Raw genomic sequence first — 21,718 nt, 5'->3', positions numbered from 1 at the left:
GGGCAGCAGTCAGATTAGTGAGCTGCTGCACTTGTCTAAGAAAAGAGTAAGTATATATAGGCATGTATGTAGAAAGCTACTATCTTAAGGGGGCCTGTTCTCCAAGGTTGCTGGGAGTAGTTATCTCTTAAACAGCGGGGGCAAGGAGCTCTGGAGATCAGCCAGAGGCTGGGCCGGCTTGGAGCTGGGTGTAATCAACCTAATGTCTATTTTTTCTCTGGGTGAGAGTTCTTTGTTTTGCCTAGAATGGTGGGGAGGACCTGGAAGGGAGTTTTAATTCCAGGCTACCTTGAGCCATGCAACTTTTCTTCAGTCATTATGCTGTTGATTTCTGTGGGATTCCATTATGGTCAAGGAGCCTATTCTGCATTATTCTGATTGTTTTAAATGTGTCAAGGTTTGTTTTATGGTCCAGATTATGGTCTATGTTGGTGTACATTTTATATGTGCTTGAAAAGAATGTGTATTCTGCTATTGCTCAGTGTTCTATGACTGCCAATTAGTTCCTGTTGATATGATGATTTTCATCAGTTTTTCTATATCTTTGATGATTTTCTCTCTAGCAATTCTATCAATCAGTCAGAGTGTGGTGTTCATTTTTCTACTTCTTCTTTTAGTTCTATCAGTTTTTGCTTCACGTATTTTAAAGCTTTCTTGCTTGGTTTTAAAAATTTAGATTGCTACATCTTTTTGGTGGATTGGTCTTTTCATTGTCATGCAATGTTCCTCTTTGTCTCTAGTAATACACTTTGCTTTAGAGTATAATTATCTGATATTAATATAACCAGTTTAAAAGAACTGGTGGCCCAGTTTTGAAGTATAGTTTCCTAGAGCCACTTGCAGTACTGATCTCAATCTGTCTCAGTAAGAAACAGCACACTGAATAATGGAAATAAAAACAAAAATAACAAATGGGACCTACTTAAACTCAAAAGCTTTTGCAGAGCAAAGGAAAAAATAAGCAAAGTGAAGACAGCCCACCGACTGGGAAAAAATATTTGCAAATGATAAGACAGGTAAGGGATTAGTTTCCAAATTTTAAAAAGTTTATGACACTTTACAGCATCAAAACAAACAATCCACTTAAAAAATGGGCAGAAGACGACCTGGACAGACATTTTGCCAAAGAGGACACACAGATGGCCAACAGGCACATGAAAAGATATTCAGTATCGAAAAGATATTCAGTATCACAAGTTACTAGAGAAATGTAAATCAAACTACAAGGGGGTATCACCTCACACTGGTCAGAATGGCTATCACCAAAAATTTCACAAACAACAAAAGCTGGAGAGGGTGTAGAGAGAAGGGAACCCTCCTGCACTGTTGGGGGGAATGTAAATTGGTACAGCCACTATAGAGAACAGCATGGAGGTTCCTTACAAAACTGAAAATATAGATACGATATGACCTTGCAATCCTACTCCTGGGCATATCACTGGAGAAAAAAAATGATATGAAAGGGTACATGTACCCCAGTGTTCACTGCAGCACTGTCTACAATAGACAAGACATGAAAACAACCTAAATGTCCATCAACAGAGGAACGGATAAAGAAGATGTGGTACATATATACAGTAGAATATTACTCAAATCATTAAAAAGAATGAAATAGTGTTAGGAAGTGTTCTAGTTTCATTCTTTTACAAGTGGTTAACCAGTTTTCCCAGCACCACTTGTTAAAGAGATTGTCTTTTTTCCATTGTATATCCTTGCCTCCTTTGTCAAAGATAAGCTGTCCATAGGTTCGTGGATTTATCTCTGGGCTTTCTATTCTGTTCCATTGATCTATATTTCTGTCTTTGTGCCAGTACCATACTGTCTTGATGACTGTGGCTTTGTAGTAGAGTCTGAAGTCAGGCAGGTTGATTCCTCCAGTTCCATTCTTCTTTCTCAAGATTACTTTGGCTATTCGAGGTTTTTTGTATTTCCATACAAATTGTGAAATTATTTGTTCTAATTCTGTGAAAAATACCGTTGGTAGCTTGATAGGGATTGCATTGAATCTATAGATTGCTTTGGGTAGAATAGCCATTTTGACAATATTGATTCTTCCAATCCATGAACACGGTATGTTTCTCCAACTGTTTGTGTCCTCTTTGATTTCTTTCATCAGTGTTTTATAGTTTTCTATGTATAGGTCTTTTGTTTCTTTAGGTAGATATACTCCTAAGTATTTTATTCTTTTTGTTGCAATGGTGAATGGTATTGTTTCCTTAATTTCTCTTTCTGTTTTTTCATTGTTAGTGTATAGGAATGCAAGGGATTTCTGTGTGTTAATTTTATATCCTGCAACTTTACTATATTCATTAATTAGCTCTAGTAATTTTCTGGTAGAGTCTTTAGGGTTTTCTATGTAGAGGATCATGTCATCTGCAAACAGCGAGAGTTTCACTTCTTCTTTTCCTATCTGGATTCCTTTTATGTCTTTTTCTGCTCTGATTGCTGTGGCCAAAACTTCCAACAAGTCTACAAGCAATAAATGCTGGAGAGGGTGTGGAGAAAAGGGAACCCTCTTACACTGTTGGTGGGAATGCAAACTAGTACAGCCACTATGGAAAACAGTGTGGAGATTTCTTAAAAAACTGGAAATAGAACTGCCATATGACCCAGCAATACCACTTCTGGGCATACACACTGAGGAAACCAGATCTGAAAGAGACACGTGCACCCCAATGTTCATCGCAGCACTGTTTATAATAGCCAGGACATGGAAGCAACCTAGATGCCCATCAGCAGATGAATGGATAAGGAAGCTGTGGTACATATACACCATGGAATATTACTCAGCCGTTAAAAAGAATTCATTTGAATCAGTTCTAATGAGATGGATGAAACTGGAGCCCATTATACAGAGTGAAGTAAGTCAGAAAGATAAAGAACATTACAGTATACTAACACATATATACGGAATTTAGATAGATGGTGGCGATAACCCTATATGCAAAACAGAAAAAGAGACACAGAAATACAGAACAGACTTTTGAACTCTGGGGGAGAACGTGAGGGTGGGATGTTTTGAAAGAACAGCATGTATATTATCTATGGTGAAACGGACCACCAGCCCAGGTGGGATACATGAGTCAGGTGCTCGGGCCTGGTGCACTGGGAGGACCCTGAGGAGTCGGGTGGGGAGGGAGGTGGGAGGGGGGATCGGGATGGGGAATACATGTAACTATATGGCTGATTCATGTCAATGTATGACAAAACCCACTGAAAAAAAAAAAAAAAAAAAAAGAATGAAATAATGCCATTTGCGGCCACATGGATTGACCTAGGGATGTCATACTGAGTGAAGTCAGGCAGAGAAGGAAAAATATATGACATCCCTTATATGTGGAATCTAAAAAGAAATGATCCAGATGAACTCACTTACAAAACAGAAAAAGACTCACAGACTTAGAAAATGAAATTATGGTTGCTGGTAGGGACGGGATAGTTAGGGAGTTTGAGAAGGTCATGAACACACTGCTATATTCAAAATGAATAACCAACAAGGACCTACTGTATAGCACAGGTAAGTCTACTCAACATTATGTGCCAGCCTGGATGGTGGGGGGTGGGGGTTGGGGGAGAATGGGTACATGTCTATGTATGGCTGAACCCCTTGGCTGTTCACCTGAAACTACCACGTTGTTAATTGGCCATACCCCAATACAATTTATTTTAAAGTTGAAAAGAAAAAAAGAAATAGCATACTGATATTAGGATAACTTAAGGAAGATTTAATAACGGTATGGAGGCTCTGGGGGAACAACGGGTAGTTCAGCACCTTAGGATGAGTATCAGCAGTTACTAGCTACTGGAACCTAAATGGAGATTCCTATAAAGAACACACAGCCTTGATAAAAAATATTGATCTGCGGTCGAAGTACAAAGCCTGTCTGAGGTGATCCTGCAGGGGGGGAGCCAGGAGAAATACTCTAACCTCATTCTGTTCAATCTCTTTCCCTGGCTCCTCATTATTCAAAGCCACTAAGACATGGACAAGCAAGGGATGCAGTTCACACAGGTTAGCCTCCTAGCCAGAAAGCAGGGTGAGAAAGGGTAGAGTGGATCTGGAAGGCCAAACAAAAAATACCTTAACAGTTTCTAACCTGAAGGACTTCTCTCTTGGATTATCTCTAGGTTTATCAGGCTCGAATTCTAAAGAAAGGATTATAATAACTGTATCTGTTCACAGTGAGAGCAAAACTGGAACTGTCCACAGTGGGAGCACCCAGGCCCTAGAAAATACTCCTCCAATGGAGAGACAGTCTGTGGTAGAAATGCCATGGAGAATTTCAAGCTTCTGAGGACTGCTCTTGGTGACCTCAGACAGCCCTCCCAGAACTGAGATTCCATTGCCAAGACAGCTACAACAAACAGCCTGAAAAGTATGGAAACTATAGTCAGTGTGGAGGTCCTAACCACTGGCATTAGGACTCAGGCAGGAGTCAGAGGACGCAGACTGGGGTTGTCCACAAGACATGACAGTCACTGTGTGTGTGGATGCTTGAAGCAAGGCTGAGGAGATGAAAGAGAAAAGAGACTAGTGGACATCAGCCACAGATGAACAAGGAAAGCAGCAATATTACATTACAGAAAATGTGGGGGGAAAAAGCCATTCCCTTACGTCAGCGTCAGAGCAGGTGGCATGTAAAAATCACTGTGTAAATGTAATTTTCCTAAATATGGGATTTCCTCTCAAAACTCTGCAAATTTTCCCTTGACGATGAGATGAAGTTCAAACTCCTTACCTGAACATCTAAAGCTATGAGTCTGAGAGAATGCTGACAAAACCTAAGAACATGTGTTAGTTCTCAGAACTGAAAACCCAGAGGTAGGGTGGCTTCCACGTTGGTCCCCAGTGGCAGGACAGGACTACCTAGAAGGGAAGAAATGAGTGCTTCACAAGCAAGCATCAGTAATCACATATATACAAGTCCTCCTAAATATCTTTCATTCCCACCTCTAAACCTCACTTCCCCACATCAACCCTTCTCTCTCAGGTCTTGGAGCTATAGTATATGTTCCTTTAATTGACATGCTGGACAGATGAGATTGGAAGTTTGAAATACTTACGTACTAAGCTCTTCTACTCTTCTACAAGGAGAAAGGTGCCCTGGATGAATACAAGAAGACATGATCTTTGCCTTCCTTGTAACTGTAGGTCACAGGTATAATTCTAAGTTTAATGACACAATGTATTTAAGTAAGAAAGGCCTGAAATACAAGCTAATTACTTAATCAAGGGCTCAAAGAAAGAAAAGAACAGATTCAACATTCTTCTGTTGAATTCCATTTCCTTTTGTCTAAGTGTTTCTCAGGTTTCTAACATAATTTAGCTTTGACTATTATGAGTTAGACAAACTTGATTGGGTCGCACTAAACAAGAGCCCCAACAGCTCACAGTGAAGTATGAGGCCACTTCTATAACTGCAGAGTAGTTACAACTCAGTGCAAAAGTTTGAACCTCACCTTTGCAACATCCCTGAGGTGTTTTGACCCCCTCCGTCCCTGGCTGTGACAGCTGACCACATGGGTTTGCCTCGGGAAGGTGGTGGCAACAGGTCTGCTGGAGTTAGAGGACTGAAAATTAGAAAGTTTCAGACAACAGGGCCGTAACAGGATAGATAACACCTGAGTGCAGGTCCCAGTCAGTGCCTGCAGTGTCTGTTACAAGCCAGGCATCTTCTCTCTGGTCCTTAAATCATGACTAGCACCACCTTGGGGCCTACGCACACCTGGAGTCAAGAGGCTGTCCTCCCTGCAACCAAGCCTAGGAAGCGGTGGTGCAATTACACTTCCACTCAAGCCTCTGGCTAATCTTTTCAAAAAGGCACTAACAAACTCCAGGTGCCCCCTCTTGCCCACAAGGAAGCTTTTCTTGGCAAGTGAGGAGAGGCTCAGAGGCTGCAGCTGTTATACAGGCTGAAGGAGTCACCCCAGATGCAGCAGGGCTGCCCCTGCTAGGGGAATGCAGCCTACTAGCAGGGGTGTACAGAGGCAGAGCAATGGGCAGGTCTATTCCATAATGGCCAAACTGGGAGAAGAGGCAGTCTGTAAAATACTTAAAAATAATAAAAATTGAACATGACTGCTTTTTATCATCATCATTTACTGCAGGAAACTCTATACAATAGTAGTGATAAAATACCCCCTACCCTACCAGAAACCACTCCTACCAGTGAGCTACCAAGATTTTCCACCTTATTCACTAATGCTTTTGCAAGTAAACAAAATACTCCATCCCCATGCAAGGAAGGCCATCCTTCCTCCTTCTCTGACTCCATCACTATGTTTATCTATCAATTTCTCTTCCTCGTGACCCCAAGGATTCTAATCAGCCGACCAGAACTCTGAAGGGTAAAGAAAGCATGGGGCTCTGGGGATAATGGTTTTCAATTCCAGGGCTATCACTTGCTAGATGTAGTCACCATCTCTTTGAGCTTGCTTCCTCACTAAGTTGAATGGGAATTATCATAGCATCTATTTCCTAGGATTATTTTGAAGATTAACTGAGAATGCTGCAAAACATTTAGCATTCTGGCACATAGATAAGATTCATATTCCACATACTCCTAGATTATGAGAATTAAATACTATAAGTCCACACTCTACCAGACAATATTCTTTATTTCACTCACTCTTGACTCTAGTTCCAATGTCTAGTTTGATAAATTAGCTCATCTTACATAAGAAAGAATTTTCATACAAATTATACATCTACAGTCACTGGAGTTGTTCCCTCATAGGTTGTATTACTTTCTCTGTAAGAAAACTTAAAATTTACAAAAAGTAAAATCTTCATCTACAAGTTTAGTGCCCACTACAGTAAAAGAAGCTGGCCAAGGAGGATGTGCTAACCACTTAAGTTTCAGTTCATGCCTAAAGTATACTTTAGTTCAATTGAAATATATAGTCCATTGACATTTCATAAAATTATTGATACATATAGGGTCCAAGTCTATCATCTTTCTTTAAGTTTTCAAATAGAAAACTTAATCCTTTATTTGCCCTTTCCTTTTTTTGGGGGGGGGTTAGATTATTTTTTAGTATATCATTTATCTTCTCTGTTGACTTTTTAAACGTATCAGGTTTTTTTCTTTTGGTTTGGTGGTAGATGGTTAATTTATCACCATCTATCTTGAGTTATTATACCACTTCACAAGGAACATAAAAATTTACAACAGTATAATTCCATTTTACTAACCTTCCTCCTCTTTGTTGTTGTAATTTTTCTTTTCCATATGTTACTTCCATATTTTAATTTTCCATATGTTCCAATTCTCAACATCTATACCTCTCAGCATTCAGCACAGGTGAAGTTGTCAACTATCTTTTATGTTTCTGTTCCCATATAACCCTTTGAAAAAAGACAGGAACATGATTTATATACAATATATTTACACATACCCTTTTTTAAAAAAAGTTCAGCAAATACCTTAGAAGCCTGTAATGCTTTGCTGATGAAGATTCATAGATGTCAGGGCAGAGCAAAATGGTAGAGTCAATCACAGAACCCTATCTCCCTTTTCTCATGGACTCTGTAGCATAGAATACGTTTTCCATTTCCCACTCTCTCCTTTCAAATCTTCTAAAGATCTTCTTATAAAAACCACTCCTTTAAGAAAAAAAAAATACTAAAGTTTCATTAAAAGATGTACTTCAGCTCATGGAACATGTAATTTTAACTTCAGCAGTTTTGTAATATATTAAAGATTCAGCATCTGGCAAATCCCCTCCTCTTATGTTTATAAAGGATTCAGATATTCACAGCTTCTCCTCTACCTTCAACCTCTGTTTTTCTTGTCACTGGATCCCCATTAAGGTGGCAGAGTGGTAAAGAATCCACCTGCCAAGGCCAAAGACCCAAGAGACATGGGTTCGATTCCTGGGTCAGCAAGATACTTTGGTATAGGAAATGGCACTTCACTCCAGTATTTTTGCCTGAAAATCCTATAGACAGAGGAGCCTAGTGGGCTACAGTCCATAGGGTCACAGAGTCAGACATGATGAGCACACATGCACGCACACAATCTCCATTTAGGCTGGCAATCAACGGCACAAGGTTATCTGATTATCCTATGGGTATGACTCTGCATATATACATAAAAATATATTACAAAATTAACAAAGAAAGGTTACTTGTATCAGAAAGAAAACCAAGAGAATGGAGATAGAAGCTAGGTTTCTTCTTAAGTGTGACTTTAGAACCATGTAAAATGTTTTAGGTAACACAAAATTAAATTGGAAAGGTAACCCTTAGAAACAAAAAATGAAATGAAATAAACCTCAGTGTTAATCTAGATGGCAGCATAACTGTTAACTATCGGAGGTGACTTGAAAGCCCTATACTTTGAAGACAAAGTGAAAGGGAAATAGAAAAAAAATTTAATTTTTATTGGAGTACAGTTGATTTACAAGGTTGTGTTAGCTTCAGGTATACAGCAATGTGAATCAGTTATACAAATACATACTTCTGTTTTGTAGGTAAGTTCATTTTTAACATTTCTTAGATTCCACTTAGCGATACCATGTATTTGTCTTTCTGTCTTACTTCACCTTGTGTAACAATCTCTAGGTCCATTCATGTTGCTGCAAATCACATCATTTCATTCTTTTTTTGCGGCTAATATTCCATTGTAGATACGTACCACTACCACATCTTCTTTTATCCATTCCTGTTGATGGACATTTAGGTTGCGTCTATGTCCTGGCTATTGTAGATAATACTGCAATGAACACTGGGCTGCATGTATTTTTTTGAATTATGATTTTCTCTAGATACATGCCCAGGACTGGGATTGCTGAATGATATGGTAGCTCTATTTTTAGGTTTTTGAGGAACCTCCATACAGTTCTCCGAAGTGGCTATACCAATTTACCTTCCCAACAGTGTAGAGGTTTCCCCTTTCTTCACACCCTCTCAGCATTTACTGTCAGTATTAATATAGATTTTTGGATGATGGCCATTCTGACTGGTGTGAGGTGATACCTCATTGTATTCTGATTTGCATTTTTCTAATAATTAATGGTGCTGAGCATCTTTTCATGTCCTTTTTTGGCCATGTGTATGTCTCTTTGGAGATATGTCTACTTAAATTTTTCACCCGTTTTTTGTTGAGTTGTTTCTTTTGACATTAAATTGCATGAGCTGTTTGTGTATTCACTTGGGTTGGAAAAACCTGAAAGAACCTTTTGGCCAGCCCAGTTATTTTGGAGATTAATCTTGTTGGTTGCTTTGTTTGCAAACATTTTCTCCCATTCTGAGTGTCATCTTTTCATTTTGTTTATGGTTTCTTTTGATATAGAAAAGCTTTTGACTTTAAAATTTTGTTTTTAATAATCACAATGTTGGTTGTGCTCTTGATATTGTTAATTCTAACTGATGTCCTTAAGAATCAGAATTTCTAACATAGGACAAAGAAAGATTTAGATTTAAGACAGAAGAGATTAAATACATTCGGTCTTAGTTGTGGCATGTGGTATATAGTTCCCTGACCAGGGATTGAACTTGGGTCATCTGCATTGGGAGCACAAACTCTTAGCCATTGGACCACCAAGGAAGTTCCCCATGATGCATTTTATTTTAAAAACAAAACATATAATTCCAAATTCCATCTACTGAAGAGCAATAACCAAATATAAGCAATGAACACCCTAAATAGCCACTGTTCTTTAAGAAATGGCTGACTCCAGATCTAGGGCAGGAGGTATACAAAATGAGTCTGCAAAACCTTCACATACTAATAGCAAGGAACCTATGAAAATTACCTGTGTCATGTTAAAAAGAATGAAAAGTCAAATCAAAAAGACCAAAAATCAAACAATTTGAACATCAACAGGCTAATACTGCAAAGGTTTTGCAACAAATATACTAAGATTTATGAATTAAAATACTTAAAATTTGCTTCTCAAACTATGTAATGCATGTTTAGTTTTTACCCCTATTTTTCAATCACAGACTAATATTTGTACAATTTTTTAAATCAAATAAAAAAAAAACCACAAGCCCAATTTTAAAAATTATTAGATCCAAGAGAGTCTCTGTGAAACTATGATAAATTTTCTTTCAATTTCTGTACTAATACCAGTTTGTGGACTGGCCCTAGATCCAAAGATCAAATTCTGAGTAGCATGGCTTTACAGAACTGAGTATCTCATTTCTTCATTAAATAGAATACCAGAGGAGAGTCTATATATTAAAAATAATTTAAAAGACCTATGAACACCAACAATATATGGATCTAACTTTGATCTTGATTCAAACAGTAAAAGAAAAATCATTTATGAAAGAGTAGAAAACCTTGATTTATATTTAAGAAATATTTTTAATCATATTATTGGTTAAGAATCCTTATCTTTTAGAAATACATAATCAAACATTTATGGGTAAAATGACATGCTGAGATTTACTTTACAATAATAATGAGAAGTGAAACTAGGTAATTAAGTATGTACAGATAAATTACTGTATTCTTTTTAAAATGCTTGATATTTTCTACAATCATATAATAAAACATTAAAACCTGACTCTCATACCTTTTTTTTTTTTTTAAGAACTCAAAAGGAGGCATTTTGGAGAGGCAAACTTCCACATTCTGTGCCAGAAAGAGTAAAAAATCTAAAAGCTTTTATAGAGATGTTGAACACAACCTTTTCTTGTTCTGGTGTCTAGATGAAGAAATGATACAAACTATGATGAAATGATAAAAGTTGTAATCCAATTATGTCCTTTAACTAACTAGTAAGCAGAAACTACTATGCAAATAACAGTCCATGTATGTAGTGTGAATAAAGGGAGGGAGATATTTCCAAGCTTTTCTGGAAAAGTCTAGAATACGTCTAAGATTATATGCAAAGAATATATGCTTATTTTGGGGGGGGGATACAAATAAATAAAAATCTTTTATACTTGGAGCCCTAAGATAAAACTCCCCAGTCTTAAAATACAGGCAGCAGTAGAGAGACCACTGTTTACTACATATAGTGAAAACATCAACATCTGTTACTCGGATGAAACACATAAATCACCTCTACTATACTTTCACACTTTAACAGTTCCTTTTAATTTAGAATCTCAATGTCCCGATAACTAATTTGAAGGAAATGAGTGTTTCACATTTAAACTCTTATGATTAAGGAATTCCCAGGTGATCTAGTGGTTAGGACTATGCTTTCACTGCCATGCCCTGGGTTCAGTCCCTAGTTAGGGAACTGAGATCCTGCAAGCCACAATTCAGTTAAGTTCAGTTGCTCAGTTGTGTCCGACTCTTTGCGACCCCATGGACTGCAGCACACCAGGATTCCCTATCCATTACCATCTCCTGGAGCTAACTCAAACTCATGTTCATCGAGTCAGTGATGCCATCCAACCATCTCATCATCTGTCGTCCCATTCTCCTCCTACCTTCAATCTTTGCCAGCATCAGGGTCTTTTCAAATGACTCAGTTCTTTGCATCAGGTGGCCAAAGTATTGGAGTTTCAATATTCAGGACTGATTCCTATTAGGATTGACTGGTTTGATCTCTCTGCAGTCCAAGGGACTCTCAAGAGTCTTCTCCAACACCACAGTTCAAAAGCATTGATTCTTCGGCACTCGGCTTTCTTTACAGTTTAACTCTCACATCCATACATGACTACTGGAAAAACTAAAGCTTTGACTAGATGAATCTTTGCTGGCAAAGACACAGCCAAAAATAAAAGTTCCAGACCAGGGAGTGAATGAATGCAAGCCTTGGCAGTGAAAGTGCCTGCCAGCACCTTATACTCCAATCTTTTAACAGTTCTTCTCTTGTCACCTCATTCACCTATATGGTTTTAATAATTATAACAGAATCATGGCATTCACAAGCCATCCCTCTCCACACACCATCCCTTAGTTTGTGGCAAGTGGTACTATGCCATTTTGCTTAGGCTGTGGTTAAATGTGAACCGATTGTGCACTTGGTGTGGTGAGCAACAACAGAAAAATGCTGTCTTGTGTTCTTCATTTCACTATTGCTGACTGTGAGGTAATGTGCGCTGTTATGGGAGTAAGAGATCTAAAAGAGTAGTTGTTTTTTGTTTCCTTCCATTCACCCTCTTTGTTAATTGGTGCATTCTAATAAAAAGAGGGGCTTCCCTGGTGGCTTAATGGTAAAAAACTGCTTGCCAATGCAGAAGCCACAGGTCTGATCCCTGGGTTGGGAGAAGGAAATGACTACTCATTCCAACATGCTTGCCTGAAAAATTTCACAGATGGAGGGCCCTGGCAGGCAGGCTACAGTTAACAGGGTCACAAAAGAGGCGGACATGACTGAGCAACTAAAACAGCAGCAATATAGAGAGATGGAAGGATCAGATATTAAAAATTCAAAGTCAGTAGGCTTGTGTCTAAAGCACAGTTTAATCTACAACTTCACAGTACAGGACTGTGTCCAGCACCTAACAATTCAGTGAGTTCCTTTTTTGCACCTTTATAACTCCCTACGAACATATGCAATAATAATTCAAATGGTTTACAAAGCAATTCCTGTGGTCTATAGGAAGTAAAAGTTGTTCTGTCTTTGCAGTTTCAGGATAATATTAAATGACTTGCTAGGAATCACCTTAAATGGATCCTGGCAAAAACAGCTGTTATCAAAAGCAGAAAAACTATCTTTCTAATCCATTAAAAAACTCAAGCAAAGTTTTACTCAAACCTACCTGGGCTAAGCATGCCATAATTAAATTTTATCCAGAAAAACTGAAAATTTTAAGAAATCTTTGACCTGTACAAGGATAGCTGAAGCAAAGCCAAACACTCATGCCTTGATTCCTAGTAACATAAGAAAGAATCCCCAAGCACCCCAAGTCACAGTGGTTGTAGAGAAGCCTGTCTGCAACCAGAGACAAGCAAGTCTTTAATAAATCAGCCACAAACACAACATGATATTTTAAATATACAGTAGGAACATTTATTTTAACACTTCTAAAAGATATTTCTCCATGCCTGATGATTTGATATAAAAATCAAACCCATCATACTTTCCCCATCAGTCTCTCTACATCAAGGGCAATCAGAAATTTGTACAACATGAATATTTGCTTCTGAAACAAAAATTACAAATTAAGTGATAACAAAAATACACAAATCAACTGGACCCTAAACAAATTTCTAATGACTTCTTCCCCCCACCCCCTCAATCACCTAGAGCTTCTTTCTTCAGCCTCATTCTGCTCCTTTTCCTTTCTCTGCTTGGCCATGAATTTCTGTTAAAAGTAATTCACAATATAAAATATTTATTAGATGTTGCTTTGCTGTGTTACAATTATACCTAATACATTTCATTGTATTTACAATTTATAAAGCTTGATCCTACAAGATAAAGATTAAAGAAACACAGTGCCTTACATTAACATTACTTCTTTTCATCAATCATCTGGTATTTATGATATATTACGCATTATATTGATGCTTGGGGACTCAGTGGTCAACAGGATAGGTAAGACCCTTTACCTCATGGAGCTTACATGCTAGTGGGGAAAGAGAAATAATAAACAAATAATTAAGATAATTTGGGGGGATGGCAATAAGTATTATAAGGGAAAGAAAGACAGTATAGTAAATGAGACTGATCCTTTTTTAGGTGGGAGGAGTTCTCTATTTTAGCTAGGTCTTTTCTCTGTCAAAGGCCTTTCAGGGAAGCTGTTGTTTGAACTGGGATTTAAAAGATGATGAAGAACCAGTTAGACAAAAGGGGTCACGAAAGGGCAAAAGAATAGCAATATAAAGGTGTAAAGGGGCCTTTAATATAGGAAAAATAAAGAGACAAAAAAGCTGGAACACAGTGAGCAATAATAGGAGGTCAGAAAAGCAGAAAAGAATTAGATCATGTAGGGTCTTAAAGACCCACAATAAGAAGTTTAGATATTATTCTAAGGGTAATATGAAGCCAGTGGAAGATTTCAAGTGGAAAAGTGATATGTTAACTTAAGAGCACAGGTAACATAGTACAATGTTTAAGGGCACAAGCCTAGAATAAAACAAAAGTAGGTTCAAATCCTAAATCTGCCCCTAACTAGCTATGTGATCTTGGGGATTAGATCCTTGGGTTTAGATACTCTTTAAGTTGACTGGGGGATTGAATAAGCTTCCAGCAAATAAATAACAGCTCAAAGAATGTTAGTTGAGTGTCTGTGCCACAAATAAAACATACAGGATACTATAGAGCAACTCTCAAACATTCAGGAGGAAATGAGAACCACTGTTTCAACTATGGCTAATGATGATTCTCTGGGGTTGTAATCTAAATGCTTCCCAAAGATATACAACTTAAAAAAGGGGTAGTGGAAGTTAGGAAATGGTTTAAATAAAGTTAAGCGGATTCTTTGGCTAGACAAGTCCAAAACATTAATACATTATGTGTCCATGACTCTGCAAGAGGGCATCAGATTATATAGTTTCCCACACTTTAATGGAGTGTCACATGGGACAAATAATACACGAAATCTATTCTGACAAATGCTACCAGAAAATAAGGAATAAAAGCTACAAGTTAGTGGCAAGATACAGTGAAGGACACAAATAAACTGGCACAAACCTTAAAAAGTTGTTCCAAGGGAAAGAACGTACATTTTGTAAGGGTACTTCAGTACTCTGACTGTGGTAGCAACACCTGAAGATTCTGAGGAGTTAGGAATAAAGAACTCACCTCTGTATTTTGCTTATGACGTGTACTCTTGCAGTGATTCGTCATTGCTTTTTCATCTGAGTAGAAGAGGGAACAAATTGGACAGAAGAATCCAGCCTTCGGTACAAGAAAGTCTAAATCTTGAAAATTCAGAAAGAGAAAGGGAAGAGGAAGGGAAAAAAAAAAAATCAATGTTATTTTTTCTATAGCTGTGTAATAAATTTATCTAAACATAACAAACATACTAAGCACAGCATACATTTATATATACACAAACACAGCGATCAAGAGCAATTAAACCTCTAATCACAAAACTGAGGTCTTTATTTTTAAATGAATTCTACAACATCCCAGAGCTTCCAGGATGCCAGGGCACTGGAAAAGAATCTGGCAGTCTTTGAAATAAATCTCTTAAGAATCCACTGCTTTTGTGTTGTTTTTTTTTTTTAAAGAAACGGTATAATGGTATGAAGAGGCAAAATGACAGGCAACTGTCTGCTTGAGGAATATATTAGGTAAACAAAGAAAGTGCCCCCCAGCTCATCTGAGTTGGCCATGAACAAAGTTTGCTAGCCAAGCTTTTCCAGCATGTCCTAATACTCAACTATAATTTCTGTCTGGGAAAGTATAACTCAATTTTTACCAGAGCAGAAAAGAGAGTACATATCCCAGACTTCAAGAGTGCAATAAAAATATCTTTGCCAGGTCAAAACACAGAAACGCCAGTGTGCAAAACTTGTTAATTTACACTCTAATCATCTAAGCAAGGTCACCACATTACTTATCTAAACAGCAGAATACTTATTATGATACTGAATTTTTATTTCACGTGGATAAGGAAAAATGTTATTTTTACTTTACCTTCAGGGACATCAGGTGCCACTGATCTCCCCGAAGAGTCCTCAATCTTCTTGCGTTTCTGTTCTGGTTCTGAATCCTCTAATCCAGATTCTTCACCAACTAAAGTCATTGAATTTTTCAAAGAAAAAAGTTACTCAAAATAGATTTACAGATTTGTCTTTAATTTTTACGAAGCTGTGTTGGTTTCTGCTATACAATAACGTGAATCAGCCATAATTATGTGTATATATACATCCCCTCCCTTCCTCCCATTCCACCCTTCCAGGTCATCACAGAGCACCAGACTGGGTCCCTGTGTTACACAGCAACTTCTTACCAACTATCCACTTTACACGCAATAGTGTATATATGTTGATACTACTTTCTCCATTCATTCCACTCATTCTCTCCCCCAACTGTGTCTACAAAGTCCATTCTTTACCTCTGCATCTCCATTCCTTCACTGCAAATAGGTTCATTTCTAGATTTTGTGAGGCTAATATCAGATAATCTCTGCCTTCAAAGACTAATTTATAGATCATCTCTCTAAGTAAACCTTTCTCACCCAACTATTTTTCCAAGAGTCTTTATATAAGGAATAAATGCGTAAATTGGTTCAACCTTACTAAATGAACTTAAGGATACGGGACTGAAGTTTAACAGCATATTTATACATGATTCCAGAAAAAATTCAAAGGTTAATGGGAGAAGTTCAAGTTCTACATTATGGATAACAGTTAGCGTGTGATGCAAAAGTGCTGGCTTGGGAGAAGAGTGAAGATTAAAGGGAAAAGCACAGGAGCAGAGAATAATTCTGACAGCCTCTATAGAAGCCATTCCAACCAAGAAAAACAGAGTCTACACTGATGGACTGAGACCCTTGTTAGACTCAATCACAAGTAAAATTACAAACATTCAAATCCACCAAAGTGAATTAATATCTAAGAAAGAACTCAATGTTATCAGCAGACTGCATAATATGATCTTGGGGGAAGACAAAACCAAAAACTGGTTCCAAGCAATTCTAGCTACCCTCAGTAGGTGAAATACCTAACTGTTATATAGCACTTGACAAATCTTTTTCATATATATATCCCATTTGGCTTTTAACACATGTGAGATAGGCAGGTCAAATCATTATTATCCATATTTCTTCACAATGGAGAAAGAAAAACCACAAGAGGTAAGAAACTGATTTTGTTCAAGGTTGCATAGCCAGGAAGTGATGGGAGATTTGTGACTTCAAGTTCAGTGCTCTGCCCATGTAACTGGGCCACTGTTTACCACATCTGAGGGAATGGTTAGAAACTATTGAATTCATTATTTACTCTTCTTTTATTCCTTTCATTTTAACAATCATCAAGTCCCAAAGAGTTGATTAAAAAGACTGTCTCCCTTTTCTTGACTTGATGGTTAAAACAGCCTCCAATCTCTTGCTGTAAGAATTTATTCCCTTACCAGAGTAACAAGCTTTCTCAAACATATTTGCTCCTACCATTCCAAAGGCACAATTTATCTAATAATAAAAACAACAATGACATGCATTATTAATATATATAGTTACATAATAATTAAAAGATTGAAACAATTATTTTAAATTTAAAATTGTTTAAGAAATGACTTTCTTAAGCTAGGTTCTTCATCAAACATATTGCCCAATAATGAAAATAAATGGTTACAAAAGCAGTAAAGAAGTGATCCTTTCTTTATTTTTCTGTGGAAATGAGGCAGTACTAAGCAAACTGATAGCTGAAGCTGCCGCATCACAATAGAAATTCTGAGGGGGGAAAAGCTCTGATGAAATCATGCTAGAAGCATTTGTCAGTTAGTAAAACCACTGACTGGGTTTCCCTGGTGGCTCAGTGGTGCAGGAGACATGGTTTAACCCCTGGGTTGGGAAGATCCTCTGAAGAAAGAAACAGCACCTCACTCCAGTAACCTGACCTGAGAAATCCTGTGGACAGAAGCGCCTGGCAGATTAGTCTGTGGGGTCACAAGAGCTGGACACAACTGAACAACTAAACAACAACAAAACCACTGACTATGGTTTGGCATCAAGGAGAGGTTAATGGAGAAGAACAGACAAAGGAGGAGTACCCACTTAGCCAAGAGAGAGAGCATCAAGAAAGAGCACATGATCAACAGTAACAAATGATACAGAGAAATCAAGTAAGACTAAAACGAAAAAAACTTTACCCAGTTTGACAAAAAGCAGAAGGGTTTCAAGTTTCTATCACACCTGGTTAGGAAACGGGAAAGGAAGGAGGCCTAGATAAACTGTGGAGCAGCACGGAGGACCCAGCTGAGAGCTAGGTCAACGAGCCTGGACTGCATCACAGCTGGCGATCTTTCCTTAGAGAACATGGCATACAAAAGCAAGAGGGCAACGAGGATGCTGCAGGGACAAAGGTACAAGGAATTCAGCATTTTGCTATGAATATAACAGACACTGGAGAAGGGCATGGCAACCCACTCCAGTATTCTTGCCTGGAGAATCCATGGACAGAGAAGCCTGGTCCACAAGTAACAATTAGCTAGTAAACGATCCCTACTTGATGCTGCAACATGGTCAGAATAACCTTTCATGGATCATTTCCATGAAAATTAGTAACAAATTACAATAGGATCGCCTATTATTCTATTATCCCACTCCACTAATCACTTTAATGCAAAGATAAAAACCTTTACCCAGATCTAATTATTAATAGCCTGCCTCCCCTCACTCCCATCCCTTGCCCTGTTCAATATTTTTCGATACTTTTCTTAGTAGATCTTTGGAACTTTAACCACCACCACCTCATGTCCTGTTACTCTCTCTCCCACTTCAATTAATCTTAGCTTACCTTCACTAATTTGGAAGGCCTCTTCATCTTTTGCTGGTTCCACTGTGACAGCTTTTTCTGATGGTGGCATTTTTCCAATTCTAACTCTCTTGGTTGGCACTGTAGCTTTAAAGAGAAAGTCTAATTTATTACAACAGTAACAGTGTTTAAATTAGTTTTAATTCTGAATAACAACTTTAATACTTCTTTGCAAAAAATACAGACTGTACAAATTTGGAAAGGAAACCTATTTATTTTTTTTTATTTTTTTTAGGAAACCTATTTCTAATAAAAAAAAAAAATAGGAGAATTCTATTTTAAAACACTCAGCATTAATCTAAGGATCCTCCTTTCATTTTCCCATTTATCTTGACCAAAACTATACTTTGCTACCTGCTTTTCTTAAAGAACCTACACACATTTTTTTCTATTTTGTTCCACAAGCCTGTGGGATCTTTCTAGTATTTTGTACTATTTTAGTATGGCTAAATCACTCAAGATTTCTGTATTGGAAATTATCTTGCTCTCCCTAAAGTACTAAAAGTGAACTGACCTATCATTGTATACCATCAAAATATTACTTAAAAGTGAAATGGTACCTTCACAAACTTTTTCCTAAATTCTATGTCTAAGCAAAAACTAAGAGGCAGTCAGACATAAATAGCCTTCTACTTACCAAAGCTGTACTATTCTCAATAATACAAATATAACACTGTCATTCCAATTCTAATCTGGGTACCCTAGTTTGCCTTCTATTTTTGTTATTTTTTCCTTGAGATACAGTAACTTAGGCATAAGATCTGAACTAAGACAACTTAGTGAATCTTGAACATATTTCTTTGGAAAATATCACTTGGCCACAACCATCTGTTGGCTAAAAATGATATTATCAGTAATACTATAAAATATATTTAAAAAAATTTAAATGTAGTCCTCTCATAAAAAAAAAATTACCACTTCTAAGTATCTACCTGATGAACGTCTTTCAATCATGGTTTTCGGATTTTCTTCCATAACATTCTCATTTACTGGGCCCACTTGAGACAAAGCTTCAAATTTTGTCTTCTTTTTGTCCACAGTTCTCTTTTTTCTATCACCTCTCTTATCAGTGGGATGGTCATTTTTCCTCTGTGTTAACTCAATTTTTAAATCATTGTCTCCATCTTCTTCCTCCCCAACTTCATCAACAGTAACAAAATTAAGCTCTTCTTTAAGGTTGTTAAAATCTGCCAGAGAGTCTTCATCCTCTTCAGTTACTTCATCTAAAGTCACTAAATGCAGATCACTGCTGTCATCCTGTATTTCATCTACAGTAACTAAAGTAGAAGGGTCTTCAGGCATCTGAGAAGAAATGAACCCAATAGAATCCCTTCCAGTATTTCCCTCATCTCCTTTAGTATTTAAAGCAGCAAAACTGATATCTGCTGACTCATTTAAAGGTAGCTCTTCTACTTCCCCAATTTCATCCACAGTTACCAAGCGTTCCTGTTTGAGAAGATCTTGCTCTTCAGCCACAGACAGCACAGTAACATCTTTAGTTTCACTGTGAGAAATGCAATCATCTTGATCAATTAACTCATCTAATGTAAGAAGTGAGTTTGAATTTTTAACCATGTCTTCCACATTGATGTCATCTTCATCAATTACTTCATCCACAGTGACCAGAGCTTGTGCTAGCTGTGCGGCTGCATCTTCCTCTTCCCCAATCTCATCCAATGTTACAAAAGATAACTCTCCCTCAACCACACGAGGAGCGGAGATCTTTCCCTTTTTCTTCTTCAAGTTCAGTTCAGAGGAAGGGGTATTTTTGAGAGCTTCTTTCCTTTTTCCCTTCAGTGGATTCTGCTTGACTTGAAAAGGATTTACTTCTTCTATAACCTCATCCACAGTAACAAATTCATCCAAATTAAATGGAAATAAAGGTTCCTGTTGGAAAAATTTTTTTTAAAAATCAGAATTGTGAACAACTGCTGATAACTGGCTAGGTCCCGAATAGTTTCAATAAATGTGTATGACATATCTATCATTTGTGAGAATTTCAAGAAACAGTATGAGAATTTCAGCATAGAAATGTTTCCTAAAGCTGAAATTATTTTTCAAAGCCCCAAAAAGCCAAAGAGTAAACAATGCCTAAGGTAAATCCTAACAGTGTCAATTCAATTTAAGTAAGATTAAAATTATTTCCTAAATGATGTATGAGTTTTAAAATATGATGCACAAAAACACTGCATTTAAAGCACTTATCAAACAATATAATGTCAAAGCTTACAACTTCCATATGTTAAATGATATCTGGCAAGAGTTTTGGAGACTTCATAGACTACTAAAAGCACTTCAAATGAAACTAGAAAATTAACAGCTAACTAGATTGTTCCACTGACGAATTTACACATATAATACATATTTTAAGATATGCAATATTAAGATACTGGCATACTTTGCTCTATTGTACTTTGCAGATACATTTTTTTACAAACTGAAGATTCGTGAAAACCCTGTGATAAGCAAGTCTACTGGTGCCACTTTTTCAACAGCATCTGCTAACTTCATGTCTCTGTCACATTTCAGTAATTCTCACATTATTCAAACTTTTTCATCATTATTATATATGTTATGATGATCTCTAGTCAGTGATCTTTGATGTTTCTATTTACAAAAAGATTGAGTTACTTAAGGCTCAGATGATAGTGTTTTTTGGCAATAAGGTATTTTAAAATTAAGGTATGTACATTTTCTTAAGACACAAAGCAACTGCACACTTAACAGAGTACAGTATAGTACAAACATAACATACATGCACTGGGAAACCAAAAAATTCATGTGACTCACTTTTATTGTGATATTCACTTTACTATGGCAGTCTGGAAACAAATTTGTAATATCTCTAAGGTATGCCTATATAAGGTTTATGTTTTGAGAAAGTTACATGGAAAACTTATCACTAAGACTTAATGACAAATATAACTACATGTAAAAAAAAAAAAAAAAACCAGTTATCTGTGATTTGAAAAATGGTGCCAATACTAAAGAAAATTAATTCCTGGCAGGCCTCCTACACATTTAGTATGCTATCAATGGTCAATTACCAGCAAACATAATAATGACATTAGAATACATACCCCATTAATTTGGAGGCAGGAGAAGGAATCTGTACACAACTGTATGATCAATTTATTAAGCCATGAAACAAACCATAATCCTTACTTCTGGCTTTTTAAACTAGTAACATTTCTCTCTGCCCTAATAAAATGTGTTCAAATTTATCCCCTACCAGAAGAAAAATGTAAAATAACTGAAAAAATAATCTATGAGTAACAGAAACCTAAAATACCAACTAGCCAAATAAAAATTATAGTATGTTTATTTGGCAGTAGATGTCAGTAACCCTTAAGAGTTCATCTAGTTAGGGTAAACTG

The 21,718-nt window shown here is 37.1% G+C and overlaps 1 protein-coding gene across 5 annotated transcripts in view; it reads right to left on the bottom strand.

Moving 5' to 3' along the window:
- Nucleotides 1-12,899: 12,899 nt before the first annotated feature.
- Nucleotides 12,900-21,718, bottom strand: part of ZNF638 (zinc finger protein 638) — an 83,466-nt gene continuing 74,647 nt past the window's right edge. For 4 of the 5 annotated variants that reach the window (XM_065929500.1, XM_065929504.1, XM_065929501.1 and 1 more), the window contains 5 exons: nucleotides 19,274-20,228; nucleotides 18,324-18,428; nucleotides 15,502-15,600; nucleotides 14,662-14,780; nucleotides 12,900-13,219 (listed from right to left, as the gene is read on the bottom strand). In XM_065929500.1, the coding sequence (XP_065785572.1) occupies nucleotides 13,154-13,219; nucleotides 14,662-14,780; nucleotides 15,502-15,600; nucleotides 18,324-18,428; nucleotides 19,274-20,228 (1,344 nt within the window). In that variant the 3' untranslated portion in view covers nucleotides 12,900-13,153. The remainder of the gene's footprint in view (nucleotides 13,220-14,661; nucleotides 14,781-15,501; nucleotides 15,601-18,323; nucleotides 18,429-19,273; nucleotides 20,229-21,718) is intronic. The other variant, XM_065929503.1, reaches the window with a different exon arrangement.

Source organism: Muntiacus reevesi, chromosome 3, assembly GCF_963930625.1.
Source record: "Muntiacus reevesi chromosome 3, mMunRee1.1, whole genome shotgun sequence".
NCBI lineage: Eukaryota > Metazoa > Chordata > Mammalia > Artiodactyla > Cervidae > Muntiacus > Muntiacus reevesi.
This window is presented reverse-complemented; position numbering and strand designations above follow the sequence as displayed.